Source organism: Antennarius striatus, chromosome 14 (assembly GCF_040054535.1).
Source record: "Antennarius striatus isolate MH-2024 chromosome 14, ASM4005453v1, whole genome shotgun sequence".
In the NCBI taxonomy this organism is placed as follows: domain Eukaryota; kingdom Metazoa; phylum Chordata; class Actinopteri; order Lophiiformes; family Antennariidae; genus Antennarius; species Antennarius striatus.
The window spans coordinates 941287-956319 of record NC_090789.1 but is presented as its reverse complement, the minus strand read 5'-3'; the positions used below and the strand labels follow the sequence as shown (position 1 = coordinate 956319).

General features: G+C 51.0%; 3 protein-coding genes across 4 annotated transcripts; all 3 read right to left on the bottom strand.

The window, feature by feature from the left end:
* Window position 1: 1 nt before the first annotated feature.
* On the bottom strand, window positions 2-6993 carry lrp12 (low density lipoprotein receptor-related protein 12). Its single transcript, XM_068332488.1, has 11 exons — window positions 6210-6993; window positions 5608-5664; window positions 5119-5254; window positions 4815-5017; window positions 4484-4731; window positions 3529-3678; window positions 3225-3446; window positions 2886-3152; window positions 2591-2793; window positions 2385-2517; window positions 2-2308 (listed from the first exon to the last, which is right to left on the bottom strand). Exons 1-11 carry the CDS (start codon window positions 6274-6276, stop codon window positions 1367-1369), a joined length of 2628 nt encoding a protein of 875 aa, XP_068188589.1. The 5' UTR covers window positions 6277-6993; the 3' UTR covers window positions 2-1366.
* Window positions 6994-7168: 175 nt separating this feature from the next.
* On the bottom strand, window positions 7169-9597 carry ntaq1 (N-terminal glutamine amidase 1). Of its 2 annotated transcripts, none has more exons than XM_068332582.1 (6): window positions 9463-9597; window positions 8497-8596; window positions 8348-8398; window positions 8055-8203; window positions 7854-7978; window positions 7169-7766 (listed from the first exon to the last, which is right to left on the bottom strand). In XM_068332582.1, exons 1-6 carry the CDS (start codon window positions 9519-9521, stop codon window positions 7591-7593), a joined length of 660 nt encoding a protein of 219 aa, XP_068188683.1. In that variant the 5' UTR covers window positions 9522-9597; the 3' UTR covers window positions 7169-7590. The 2 variants fall into 2 exon arrangements, with proteins under 2 accessions (XP_068188683.1, XP_068188684.1); XM_068332583.1 differs by having other exon boundaries at window positions 8055-8179.
* Window positions 9598-9820: 223 nt separating this feature from the next.
* Window positions 9821-14946, bottom strand: bop1 (BOP1 ribosomal biogenesis factor). Its single transcript, XM_068332491.1, has 15 exons — window positions 14790-14946; window positions 13224-13397; window positions 13075-13146; window positions 12730-12884; window positions 12537-12654; window positions 12141-12455; window positions 11881-12042; window positions 11716-11796; window positions 11350-11419; window positions 11141-11273; window positions 10884-11067; window positions 10502-10793; window positions 10314-10398; window positions 10130-10237; window positions 9821-10053 (listed from the first exon to the last, which is right to left on the bottom strand). Exons 1-15 carry the CDS (start codon window positions 14925-14927, stop codon window positions 9900-9902), a joined length of 2241 nt encoding a protein of 746 aa, XP_068188592.1. The 5' UTR covers window positions 14928-14946; the 3' UTR covers window positions 9821-9899.
* Between the last annotated feature and the right edge of the window lie 87 nt (window positions 14947-15033).

Here is a 15033-nt window from a genome sequence, read left to right as displayed (position 1 = left end):
GTACGAAGTGGAAACGTGAACTTTTAATGATCAGTTTGACAGCTTCGTTGTTGTTTTTTTTACATTAATTCAACAAAAAAACAAACACCAAACATCATGCAGCTCAGAAAACAAACACAATAATAATAATAATAATAAACAGTCATTAATAAATACAGACACTTACACAGGGTCAGCTGACATCTGAGTACCAAACACACAGACGGTTGTTTCAGTCAGGAGGGTCACGTCTCAAAGAAATCAGATCAACATTTGTAATCCAGAACTCTGATGTTCTTTAAATCCGTTCAGATTACCTGGACCGTGACCTTTGACCTCAAACATGAGACAAATTGTGGAATCACACCTTCAGACACTCACGAATAATCAAACCCAGAACCTTTTCGTCTAAAGAGGTCATTTTCAAAAAGCGAACCTCGTGTTCCCATGGGAACCGGTCCTAAGACCCAACAGATGAACCGTTACAGGAAGCCGGATAAAAACGCCCCCACAATGAAAGGTCGCGACCTGGGAGGTAGCCCGGCTAGCATTAGCATCAGTCTCCTGCAAGCATGGAGTGAACGTGACGTATGTTGTGCTTCATTTTAACGTAACATTGACTTAACGACGATTCAATTGGTTCTACAAGCCGACCTGCATGGAGTGGAACGATTTAAAATAATTACAAAGATGTGTGGGGGTTGTTTTTTTTGGGAGGGGGTGGGGAGGATTAACTCGTTTTGTTTGCTGTAAACAAATCAGGGTGAAAAGGACGTGTTAATAGTCTTTCCAGTTTGACACCTGATCCAACATGTCCACAGTTAGCAGCCAAGGAACGTTCCTAATCAGTTCAATGTTTCACCAACGGAGGGATAACTTCTGTTCCTACATGGGGACACATTTCATAGTCGCACCAACAGGAGGGGAGTTGTGTTGTCGTACCATACAGGGAGGAAGAACACACCAGTGGTCAGGTACCGTACTCCCATTGGCCCGTTCATCTCACCAATCACAGCGCTAGCGTCTGATCCAGCTAACATGCTAAAACATGCTGTCCGTAACAGATTGTCCGTACTTGAAGAGTTAGCGTGAAGAATAATCGTTTGCGTGCTGGCTAGCTGTCTCATTTGTAAGCTAGTTTGCTAAACGTTTTCCAGTGTGATGTGATAGCATGTTGGCTAGCTGCGTGTGGTGCTGTTCGGGTTAGCATTTGTGGCGTTAGTTAGCAAATGAACGTTAGCAACTCTTTGGAGTGAAAGAAAAAAATTTATGGTAGCATGAGCATTGCTAGCATGTCAGCTAAATGTCCGTGTTGGATTAACCTGTTAGTTAACATGCTAGCTGATGATAGCTGTTGGGTCGGGTAGCATGTTAGCTCGTTAGCGCGTTAGCACAGCAGCAGCAGCTCGTCGTCGCTGCTTTCCGTCCTGCCGGTGGCGTCCAGACAGGCGTCGGGGATCTGAGCTGTGTGGACGATCCCGCAGTGTTCGCAGGGGCCGTCCCGCGTGCCACGACAGCCGTTTCCACGGTGATGGCGGGAGGCGTGTCCCGTGGCAGAGGAGGGGCGTGGCTGTCGGGCGTCAGCGACCGAGGAGGAGGAGGAGGAGGAGTCCGAGTCGGAGACGGGGATCAGGAGCTCCACGTCCTCGTCTTCCTCTCTGTTTCCTCGCGGTTCCGCCGCCTCGGCCCCGCCCCTTCCTGTCTCCAGTTGGCGGAGTGGGCTGTGATTGGTCCAGCTCTGATCCTGCTGGGCGTGGCCGGTTCTGGTCCAGCTCCTGGCGAGGCGGTGGAGGCTCTGGGCCAGACGCTGCAGGGCAGAGGTGGGAGGAGCCAAGAGATCAGCGCCGCTGAAGCTACAGGCGACAGGGGCGGGCCTGGACGTTACCACAGTAACACGGCCAGAGTCAGTCGGGGGCTCCCGGGGCCCGTCGCGGTCTCGATCGCGGCCGGGCGTCGGCGTGGAGCTCGCCGACGTCGTCGTAGAAACCACCACCGCCTCCACGCCGGCGTAGGGCGGGGTCTTCTGGGGGAGGGGGGCAACAGACCCGCCCACCGCACCCCCGCCGCGCTCCCTCCCCCGCTCTCCTTCCGTGTCTGTGTCGTCGGAGTCCGGGGACAGCAGGTCGGAGCCGGAGGAGCCGCTGCTCCCCGTCCCGCCGCTCTCCTCCAGGTCGGCCGACACGAGCGCCAGAGAGCCGGAGCGCCGCGAGCGCGACAGCGTGAACAGGCGGCGCCACAGATTGCTATGGCGACCAGAGGACGGCAGGCGGAGGGAGGTGAAGCCGAGCTGAGAGCGGACGGCCAGACGGAGGTTCTCCAGGACGGACGCCTGGGGGTGGGAAACGAGGACGAGATCAGGAAACGAACAGGAAACAGAACTTTTTAAATCGTGTGGGCGTGTCTACCTGGCTCCCAGAGCACACTGGGAAATCCTCCACAGGTGGGATCAATCCTTGAGCGATCAGCTGACCGTAAGAAGGCGGGGCTTCCCTCCTGAGTAGCTCCGCCTCCACTCTGGACAGCTGCGTCTCGAATGACCTGGAACGGCGAATCGAAACGGTTTTCAAGCAAATTCATCAATCAGGAAGTGATCGGTGGGGCGTGGCCTCACCTGCGTTCAAACATGCGCAGCGAGTAGAGTTTGCAGGTGCAGCCGAGGGCGATGACCAATAGGAGGCCGCAGATCAGGCTGCCGATGACGGCGGCGGTGATGACGCGCGTGGGGACGACGAGGGGGCAGCTCTCCTCGTCGCTGCCGTCGCCGCAGTCGTCCTGGGCGTCGCACACCCACGACTCGAACACGCAGCGGTTGTTCTGGGGGTCAGAGGTCACACAGACCGGACTCAAGAGGACGTTCTGGTTCCGTGACGTCTGTTTGGACCTATCAGGGTGGGGGTGGGGGGTACCTTGCAGTGGAAGTTCCCCGGCTGGCAGAAGAAGCAGTTCTTCTCATCCGACCCGTTGGGGCAGCGGTTCTGGTAGTTGCAGCGGTCCGATCGGGGGTAGCAGGCGCCGTTCCGGGAGCAGGGGAACTCGTCCTCCTGGCAGGAGGAGCAGTTGAGCTCGTCCCGCCCGTTGGGGCAGTGCCAGTAGCCGTCGCAGCGCTGCTGCTCCGTGTAACAGCCCCAGTTGCCCCCGCAGGGGACCTCCCAGGGCAGGCAGAACCCGTCCACCTGGAGAACGGACCCACACGTGAGACACAGACACAGTGGCGTCGCAGGAGGTTACATCAAACCCCCCCACACCTGGTACGTGACGTTGAAGCCTCTGGCGGCGTTGATCTTGTCGGCGTAGAAGTGAACCCTCAGCTGACCCGACGAGGAAACCACGGCGACCGGCGCTCTGGAGTCGAAGGCGGTCAGAACGCGCAGCAGCCGGCGGGGGTTCTCCTCCAGCCCATCGTAGACCTTCACGTAGTCGCCGTACCCCGTCCCGTCCAGCTTGAAGTCTGTGAACCTCAGGATTACCTGCAGGGGGGGGGCGTCCAGTTTAACGAAGGGAAACAGGGGGAAATTCATTCTTTAAGCACCGCTGGGGGTCAGAGTTCACCTTCCGGTGGTCTCCGGTGTCGATCAGCCAGGTACAGTTGCTCCCAGGGGGGTAGAAATCGGGGTAGTTGGGGGAGCTGAAGGAGCCGTAGAAGTTCCTCATCCATTCCCCACAGGTGGGAACGTCACAGTCGATCTCATCGCCCAGGTCCTGAAGAAAAAACAATGGGGGGGTAAACATTCTAACATTCTAATTCAAAAAACTTTATTGGTCCCCAAAGGGCAATTTAAAGCACATAAAGCAGGATAGATTTAAAACATAGAGTAAACGTAAAAATAAATATGAATAATAATTAAATAATAACATAAATATAAATACAATATTTATGTTAAATAATAATTCAAAACCAAGTTAGTGTGTATAAAAGGTTTGGGCCGTTAACAGGCACAAACTATTTTACAAATGCATTTATTTCATGATATTTATTAGATAACAGGGCAGTCAGAGACTGCAGCATCCCGCCTCAATTTTGCGCCCTAAAAGATACAAAAGTGTTACGTTGACATTGACTGGGTTTTCCAAGCTGAAGGTCATCGTCACACGTTTGTCCCTCTGGCTTCCTGAAAATGTTGCTTTCTGTTTTGTGATTATATCTCATCAGGTTTCAGAGATGTGTACCTCAAAAGGTATAAAAGTGAAAATGTGACCTTGACCTAATTGTTCAAGGTCAAGGTTGTGATCCAATTTTCGTCCCTTTTGCCTCCCTGAATATAACACCTTTTGTTTCGTCTTTCTATCTCATCCGGTGCCTGAGATACGTGCAAAAAAATGTACAAAAGTTGAAATTTGACCTTGACCTAGTTTTCTCAAGGTCATCATCTCATTTTTATCCCCTTTGCTGCCTGAGTCATGTGCTTTTCGTTTCATCTTTCTATCTGCGACTATTGTGAAGACATTTGGTGGACGAACACACGAACACTGACGATTCCAACCCCCCCTCCGACCCGGGTCTCACCTGGCAGTCGATGCTGCCGTCGCAGCGGAGGCTGTGGGGGAGGCAGGTGTAGATGCGGGTGTACCGGGACAGGCAGGGGAACTGGTTGAGGCTGCAGGGCTGGAAAGAGAACGGAGAATCCACACACAGCTCCTCGTCCGAGTTGTCGCCGCACTCGTCCATGGCGTTGCAGCGCCACAGGTCTGGGATGCACTTCCCGTTGGAGCAGTGGAACTGTTCCACGTCGCAGCTGGAGGCCTCCGGTTTACCTACGACGACAGAGGACACGGGTTGAATGGGGGGGGGGGGGGCGCCGGTCGTCCGTCTGTCCCGATGCGGGCGTCGTCCTCACCGGTGACGTAGGACAGCCTGAAGCCTTTCCCCGTCAGACTGTCGTCGGAGTGGAAGTGGATCCAGACGTGGTCCTGGGACGAGATGTAGGGCGGGGGCAGCGAGGAGCCGCACGCCCGGAGCCCCTCCAGGCTCCGGTAGCTGCTGATGGACACCCAGTCTGAGGAGCAGCGGTGGGAACCCTGGAGGTCGAAGTCCTGGAAACTATGGCAACAGAGACGTGTTTATGAAACACTGAGGACACAACCAGGTATGCCTTCAGGACAATTTTTTAGTGTAATGTAACCATGGAAACGGCCGGTCACCTGATGGTGATGGTGTCTCCGGGTCGGGCTCTGATGTTCCAGCTGCAGTTCAGTCTGGACGGGTACTGGAAGGGCCAACCGGGGCTGGTGACGACGCCGCTGGACGCACGCAGGAGCTCCGCCACGTCGCCGCACGCTGGAGGGACGGACAGACGGAGGCGTTAGAACCGCACTGATAACCCCATGTTGTTATTTATTTACAGGTTTGTTTGTTTGTGGAAAGCATCACATTTATCACGCCAGCTCTCTTGTTCATACACACTAATACACATACAAGCTAATAAAGTTGATACAAAATGGATTCACGTTTATTATTAAATTTAGATTAAAAAAAAGTTATTATTCTGGTCGTATCGTTTTATTTTTATTTTTCACGGTCCGTGAAAATACGATCTGACGTTAAACCGGTCTGTGGTTGCACACAACTGGTTTATCAACAACAGAATGAACAGCTAGTATCTGTTAGCATCACTACAGCCGTGAACTCACCGTTAGAAACCCCCGACACGTAAACGTTGTCATTCCTTTGAGACGCAGCGATGCATCCTGAGAAAGAGAGAGAGACTTCAACTGGGGTAGATTGATTATCACTGATCGTTATCCATGTCATCGATGAATTATTCAACATTAAATTCTGACACGGTTTGATCTTTAAACCACAAAAAATCTCCTCCCGTTCAAATTAGAGGTTGAGAATCTCCCTGTTTACGCCCTATCACCTTATTTCCCAACAACAACAACAACTTGTTATTCTGACTGAGTAGAAACAAGCTTTTCACTGGTAAAAAACCAACATCTGCTGCATCCATGAGGATTACGGCTGTGATCAAAGCTAACAATCAGACAGATAGACGTGGCTTTACACCCTGGATTAGTCTCTTTGTTTTCGTCAGTGATTAAACTGATGTAATCATGACGTAATCAGTGATAATAAACTGTGACTGCACGTCATTTTGTAAACATGGCGATGCAACACTAATTATGTTCACCATCATTAATGTTTATTATCAGGAGTCAAACGTTCTTCCTCGGGCTGTGACGTCACTGGGTTTTATCCTATCACGTTTGCGACTCATCGGGATTGGACTCACCTGACAGGATGAGCAGGTAGACGACGGATGCTGAGCGGCTGTGCCTGCAGGCAGCAGTGCGGGCCATAATAACCCACAGGTAGCAGCAGCTGGAGGTGACGATGATGATGATGATGAAGGTCACTAAACAGCTGGACGCGCTGACATCTCCGGGCAGATAAACACCTCTGATCTCTGAGCTGTCAGCTTAGCATGGGCTACCTCCACTAAAATTAAAACTAGCACAAATAACGGGCTAGCCCATCCGCATCTACTCCTGTGAGCTAAGCTAAGCGCTAAAAGCTAAAGCTGGACTAGTCAACAAAGAGCCCCGTTAGCCGCGGCTAACAGCTAACACTAGCCCGCAGAAACAACCTCTGCTGCCCGATGACGGGACACGGGAGCGGCCCGGGGAAAGATTTTACGTCCGAATCCGCAGCACACCGGCCGGCTAGCACCGGGAGCACCGAACTAATGTTAGCCGACAAGCTGGCTCGACGGTGATTGGATATAAATCCCCGTTGACCGCTAACCAGTCCCCCGCAGCGGAGCCCGGCTAACGAGGCTAACGTCAATAACACAGGACGGCTAGCTGGAACATGCTAACGGTAGCTCGTCCTCCCGCACAAAGAGGTCATTAAACCCGCACCGGGCAGCGAACCCGGGGTAATTATGGGTAACTAGCGCTAACTAGCATAACCTGGAGGGAGTTCAGCCGCGCCAGCGCCGCTCTGCGTGTCGGTGTGCGGGGGATCGGAGCTGCTAGCTCCGGAGGCGAACAACAACAGACTGCATCCAGCTGGAGGGGCTGAGGAGGCGCTAAGCCCCGCCCTCGATGTGACGTCAAGAGTCATTGTCATGAAAACTGGTCTTAACGTCATAAAAAACCGTTTGAAGACACTGAAAGAAACGTTTATGAGATTAAAACAACATTCTAATAATAATAATAATAAAGCTGCTTATGAATAACAATTGTTTGGTGTAAATACAGTTTATTCAAAGCGGGATCCTGAAAGAGAGCAGCTGTTCAGCCTCAGCTGTTCTATTGATTGTACCACCCCCCACCCCCCAGTGAAAGTCTCCATCTGTTGCTGTTGGGTCGCCCTACCCCCTCCTGCTTTTGTCATTTAAAGTCAGGAGGTTAATCAGATAACCTGCAGCGAGCTAAATATACAATCTTTCAAAGAAAAAAAACATTTAAAAAAATAAATTCAGTTTATATATTTACATCCCAACTTCCTGTGATGTTAAAACGACATCATGACACGAGGGGATATTTAATTTACTTTACAAGAGTTATTTCATTCTGTCTGAAAATAAAAGATTTGAAATGTTCAGGTGTTTCCATCCCAGGAAGAAGAAAACTCTTCTTCTTCTGCTGTCCCTGGATCAGCTGCTGCAGCTACGACGCTGATGATGTTGTTGATGATGATGATGATGATGATGATGATGACGCTGCTGATGCTGATGATGAAGAGTTGCTCAGGTATCTCTGCAGGAACTGGTCCAGACTGAAGACCCTCCCCCAGCCGACGGCAGGGTCCATACTGATGAAGTCGTCCAGGTTCATCCGACAGTCTGAGGAAACGCATCACGATGATGTCATGACAGGACGTACAAACATCAAACGTACATGTAAATGAGGTGTCATGTGACCCATGTGACCTGTGGTGTGTATGGGCGGGTACGGAGGGGGGGGCATCTTCCACGATCCGTCGGGGTTCTTCATGTGAGATCGATCGGAGGCAAAGTGAGACAGGAAGCTGTCAGCGGCGATGACGCGCAATTTCCTGTAGAGCACACACACACGTCTGTGACATCACATTCTCAGGTGTGTGACAGCTGTGGCCCTCAGGTGTGTGTTACCTGTGGTAGGCGGGGTTGATGCTGCGGTCGGAGCCGAGGGCCCCGGCGGCGTAGACCTGCAGGCTGCAGGGAAACGACAGCTGAGAGTCCAGATCAAAAACCAGAGGATCAGAATGAGAACCGACCTGCAGCAGAACCACGTGGTAGTCCTGAAATACACACACACACACACACACACACACACACACACACACACACACACACACACACACACCTCATTGATGGCATCATCATCTCTGACAGATGATCTGTGATTGGACAGTTACGGTCATACATGCAGTGACATCACAGACCCAGATCACTGGTTGGTCTCCATGTCCGGACTTCTGTTTCCACAGAGGAACCTGGAGGAGATCAGAGAGAACGTTCAAATGGTTTGAGTCTGAGATCTTTTAGAACCAAAAAGAACCGAACAAACGAGTTACACAACAAAAGTTCTCACCGTTCTGTTCTCGTTAGAGATGAAGACCACCAACAGTTCCTTCAGGGATTCGTTTCCCTCCAGTTGGACGAACTCACAGATTTTCCAAACATTTTCTTCACTGCAGAAAGAAGCAGAGAACAGAACCAGTAGAACACCAGTAGAACCCACCAGTAGACACTGGGTGGAACCGGCAGGTAGAACCAGTTAGAGGAACCTCTGTGTCATTTGTTCGTTCATCGCCCCCAATGATAAGAGAAAGGTCCATAATGATAATAACAACACATAGACGGGTCCATAATGATAATAACAACACAGACGGGTCCATAATGATAATAACAACACATAGACGGGTCCATAATGATAATAACTACACATAGACGGGTCCATAATGATAATAACTACACATAGACGGGTCCATAATGATAATAACAACACAGACAGGTCCATAATGATAATAACAACACATAGACGGGTCCATAATGATAATAAATGCACGTAAACGAGTCCATAATGATAATAACTACACATAGACGGGTCCATAATGATAATAACTACACATAGACGGGTCCATAATGATAATAACAACACATAGACGGGTCCATAATGATAATAAATGCACGTAAACGAGTCCATAATGATAATAACTACACATAGACGGGTCCATAATGATAATAACTACACATAGACGGGTCCATAATGATAATAACTACACATAGACGGGTCCATAATGATAATAACTACACATAGACGGGTCCATAATGATAATAACTACACATAGACGGGTCCATAATGATAATAACTACACACGGAACGGAATTCTCGTATGAATTCTCCTAAGTCTCCGATGCTAACATGCTAACAGGAACAGACTATAATGCTGAGTCTCGTATGCTAACATGCTAATAGGAACTTACTGTAATGCTAAGTCTCATATGCTAACATGCTAACTGCGGTCACACATGATCTACATATCGCGGTATTTACCAGTAACAGCTGGTGTAAACGCAGCTGTCGCGGTTTGGTATGATTCCGTGTAAACTCATGTCGGTGTCACACTGAATGCGTTCCGCCGGAACAGAACTCTGACGTCACATCCTGTAGAGGTTATCACCGTCAAACATCATGTTTAAAGCGTTTATCAGCCACAGCTCACGATAAACACAGCTGGAGAGAACAACCAGCCAATCAGGAGGCAGAACCACTGATGACGTCACACCTGACCCCTGAGTCCTCCCAGCAGCAGATGAAGGTCACCTGCATGTTCTCACAGCATCTTCATGATGTACACACACCATCAGAATGATCATCCATCACCATGGTAACAACACAGTCAACAAACAGGTCACAAAAGTTCACGTTTAATTAAAAATAAACAAGTTACAGGGTCAAAGGTTTAACATTTGGCGGTGGGCATGTGTTTGCTAGGTGAACAGGCGGATGGTGGCATCGGCTCCAGACGAGAAGATCCACGGCTGGGAGGGGTGAAAGGTCACGTCAAGGACGCCAAGGTCGTGAGTGATCACATGACCCCTGAGCACCTTCACCGGGACAATCAGAGGGTTCTGGAGCAGGTCGCTGGGGGGGGGGGGTATTTATTAGTGCATTTAGTATGATGATGACTGCAGTGTGTGTGTGTGTGTGTGTGTATTACTTGTAAACAGTCCCGTGACAGACAATCACGGATCCATCGTCGGACGCCGAGGCGAACAGCGGGTAGAGTCTGTGATAGGCCACACCACGCACTGCCTTCTTATGGTGCCTGCAAACAGGAAGTGATGTCACACGCGTCAGCGGTCAGCTCTGGTGTGACGCGGCATCTCCCGGCCGCTACGCACCGTAACATCCTGTAGGGTTTGGTTGAGAGGTCGAGGTCAAACCAGCTCAGCCTGCAGTCGTAGCTCCCACAGATCACATGGTCACCTGCAGACAGGAAAACAGGTGAGGCCGAGGCTCCACCCTTCACTAGTGATGTCACCATCCAATCACATTCCATCTTTAATGAGCTGATGAGGGCGGGGCTTACCCCCGGGGTGGACGGCCATGCTGGAGATCCACTTGGAGTTGACTTGTAGTTTTTTGGTCATTTCCTGTTTGACCAGGTTGTAGACGCGGACGGAGCGCTGCGTCGCCACGAAGAAGTAGGGCCTGATGGGGTGGAAGGATACGCACTGGACCAGACCTTTGTTCTTCCTAAAGGGGTTCTGGCTCCGCCTCCGGCTCACCTGGTGGATGAACACCTGCAGGTGGCTGGAGTGATCCGGCATCACCGACGCCAGGTAGTCGCCCTTGGCGTGCCACGCCACCTGGTGGACGACCTGAGGGATCAATAACCACCGGTTAGTCCAGTATCGGTGATGATCAGGTATTGATCAGGTGTTGCTGATCTGACAGGTGTTCTCTCTCACTTTGGGATGTGTGATTTTGAGGCGGATCCCCTGTTCGAGCTCCTCCCCTTCACCCTCGCTCCAGCTAACAGACTCCGCCCCATCCGTTGGCTCCGCCTCCACAGGACCTGACAGGAGTCGCTCTGACGCTAAAATAACCTGTCTGTCTGCCTGAGAATGAGACAGGATCAATACCACAGTATCCCTGAAAGAGAGATGGGATCGATCAGTTTCAGTAAGAACGACAAAGAAAGAGGATAAAGGGGGCGTGTCCTTACAAAGCAACAGCCAATAGAGAGACAGACGGGTTTGGGTTCCAGGAAACACTTTTCACGGCTCCGCCCACCTGGACCGTCTTCACACAGCGAGAAGAACATACCTCCCAGAACCTCACAGAACCGTCATCGCTGCCTGGTGCAGGAAACACACAGAGCCGTCACACACACACACACACACACACGCGCGCACGCACACACACACACGTTACCTGAGGCAAGCCACTGTCCTGACGGCGACACACTGATGGATCGAACCAGACCTGTGTGACCCCGATACACCTGAACACAACAGACAGGGTCACATGTTAGTGAGGACTCACCTGTGGACGAGCGTTAAGGTGCATTCAGGTGCGTTCAGGTGTTGTTCAGGTGCTGTTCAGGTGTTGTTCAGGTGTGTTCAGGTGTGTTCAGGTGTTGTTCAGGTGCATTCAGGTGTTGTTCAGGTGTGTTCAGGTGTGTTCAGGTGTTGTTCAGGGGTGTTCAGGTGTGTTCAGGTGTTGTTCAGGTGTGTTCAGGTGTTGTTCAGGTGTGTTCAGGTGTGTTCAGGTGTTGTTCAGGTGTGTTCAGGTGCGTACCAGAGCCTGTGTGGTGGGGAAGGGCTGCAGGTCTTTGGGTTTGGGGAGTTTTGGAATGAGATCCTCGGGGTTGACGTTCACCTGCAGAGACACGTTACTGGTTACCGACACGTCCTGGTCCTGCTCAGCGGGACGCGTTCAGGTGCGGCTGCAGGTGCGGCTTACCCTCATCTTCCTCTGCCGGGGACACAGGTAGAGGTCGAGGCAGCGCTCAAACCTCTCGTGGATGAACCGAGGGAAGGCGGGAACCTGACGGAGGCTCGGGAACTTCCTGGGAACGAAGGGAATCTTGCGGTCTGACGGATCCTGCTGGTCCCACAGGGCACGCTGGGGATAGACAGGTTGATAGACAGGTCAGGACGGGTGGACAGACAGGTCAGGACGGGTGGGCATGGCACCCAGGTGGGTGGATCAGGATGTCTCACCTCCTCGTCAGTGAACAGGTACTCAGGTGGGGGGTTGTAGGACTCCTGGTGCCCAGGTAGGGGGACTTTGGGGGCGGGTAGGTGCATCCGGTGTCTGGCCAGGATGGAGGAGTCTTCGCTGGCCCAGAGGTCATAGTAGCGCCCCCTGGTGTTGTCCTCCACCCGCCGCGGTTTGATCCAGCCCATCTTGATGGCGTGGACCAGCTTGGACACCTTCTCTTTCTCCACCAGCGACGGGATGAAGCTGCGTTTGTGGGCGGGTCTGTTGGTGACCGGGTGGATCATCACGTCGCTGCTGAAGAACTCCACCTGAGGCTGGGGGGGAGGGGCTTAGCGGCGTTAGCAACACGGACAGGCCCCCAGGAGAACGACAGACGCGTCGATGGATACTTGTACCTGGTACTCGTTGAAGTTGACATCTCCGAACTGTCCTCTCTGCAGACGGTTGACCAGCTCCAGCTGCTCGTCCGACAGCACGATGTCACTTCCTGTCTGCTTGTCGTGAACCGTTCTCCTGTGGACCACCAGACGCCTGTCAGCTGAGGACAGGAAGCTGGACTGTAGGGACTTCCTGTTCCGACAAACTCACCAGTAATCCGGGTTTTCCATTTTGTCCAGGAAGTCATCGAGCTCATCCTTGTTCCTGATTGGCTTGTAGATCTTCTTCCCATCCAGGTCGTAGCCAATGTGAGGGAAGTCTTTGTACCATTCCATGGGAATGTTCCCCACCGTGTTCCTGATGTCCTGCAGGAGAAGCCAAAGGATCATCAGGCATCTGTGGTGGAAGAAACGTTCCTAGAAAGACCTACTATGACATCACAGGAGGCTTATCTCCACCTACTGTGACATCATAGCCATAGAAAACAGAACCTCCCACACCTGAACTGTTAGAAGAACCCAGAAGAACTCAGAGACCAGAGGAGGAACATCTCACCTCCTCATCTGAAGAGTCATGTTCGTACTCGTCTTCCTTCTTCTCCGCCGTCACTCCTTCCTCTTCCTCGTTCTGCAGGAGAAACAGAACAGGTGACGTTCTGAAGGAGAACCAGAAACCCACAATCCACTGCTGCAGACCAGCTCTACCTTCTCAACCTGCTCAGGCACTTCCTTTTTCTCTTCATCTTTTTCCTCTTCATCATCATCCACACTGTCACTCCCAGAATCCTCCAATCCTGAGTAGACGCTGTCCTCGCTGTCTGACAGATCGTCGTCGTCATCCTCCTCATCATCAGCAGGTTTTTTGTTGAAGCTGAAGATCTGTAGAAAACGAAGTAATAAAGTCCAAACAAACACAAACCTGATGGTTTTAGCTCCTCACCTACTCTAGCAGCTCAGCTAACACGCCAGATAGCAATGTTACAATGAAAACAAGCTAGCGAGCTGCTAACTTCGTCAGATAGTCTCAGAAATAAAGCAGACCCTCGAGATACGAGTTCTTTGACATACAAGCTGTCAATCCATTCATATTTTTGTTCGACATACAAGCAAAAATATGAGATACAAGATGCTAGCTGGGGGATGGGTGCAACATCATTGAGACCGGATCTGGTTCTTTACCACGTGTTGGCGGATTGATACAACATCATTGAAACAGGATCTCGTTCTTTACCATGTGTTGGCGGATGGATACATCAGTGAGACTGGATCTCGTTCTCGTTGGTGGAGTAAAGACATAGCTCGTGAGTTCTGACTTTTGTGTTTCTTTTAATTCTTTCTCATCATTTATGCAACTAGTATATATCATACAAAGGTAAATTCTGCATATCTATTGGTTGATGAAATATTTCTTTCATAACTTAGGGGACTTGGGAGGGGTTTTTTTTTTACAAACCTGGAACAAATTAAAATGGTTGTATTTATTTTAAATAAATACCATCTTAATTTCCCTTTGGGGATTGTAACAGTCTATAAAAAAATTTAAAAATGGGGAAATGTTTTGTGACTTGGTAACTCTGTTACAAAACGGATAAAGCTCCTATCTCATGGTACTACTGTAATAATACTGTAGTTAAGCTAGTAGGGAGCAGAGCGCCCTCTGTTGGAGAACACGAGGACAGCTCGTAGCAAACGGGCTGCTCCTGCTAGCTGCTAATAGCAGGAAGACATTAACTTTACGGATGTTTACAGGAATTGACTCCGACAACAAACTCTTTAAAACGAAACTTACAGGCTGTCATTAAAGAACGCGTCTATTTCAGCATTGTGTTACTTTTGTTATGACGTCACAAACATAGATCAGGGACTTGAACGCTCCGCTGCAGCGGAACTAGTTTCTGTCCTCCGCTTTGTGTAGTTTGATAAACATGTTGACCTGACAAGCTTCCCCGTGTGTTACTTAATAGTTAATTAATAGTTGATAACCGCTCGGGACATCGGCTGTGACGCGTTAAACTAACGACATTCGCCTCCTCTGATGGCGGACGGTCATCCGTGACGAACTCCGTTTACGTTCTGCTCGTTTTTCGCGGCTCCGCGTCTCCGTCCGCTCCAGACCCGCCCTGAGGAGCGGCTGGAGTCCGGGTGTCCCCCCTCTCCTGTTCGGCTAACCTCCCCGAGCAGCCCCGCCGTCCGTCACCGGACAGTATGTGTTTTCATCCGCCCGGTATGCTAACAGCTAGCCGCCGGTGAATCCCGGTAAACCGGACGCACCTCCTCCGGCTGCTCCTCCGCCGCCGCTTTGCTCCTCTTCTTCACGGCTTTCCGAGACGATTTCTCCGGTTCGTCTTTTTCTGTTGACTCGTCAGTCCGCATGTTTCCACGGCGGCGCTCCTCCATCATGCAGCACATGGGACGGCGAGGAGTCAAAGGTCACGGGCTAGAGGGGCGGAGCTACCGACGGCGCCCTCTAGTGGACGGAGGGAGGATAGCTAGCTCCCTCCCTCCGTCCACTAGA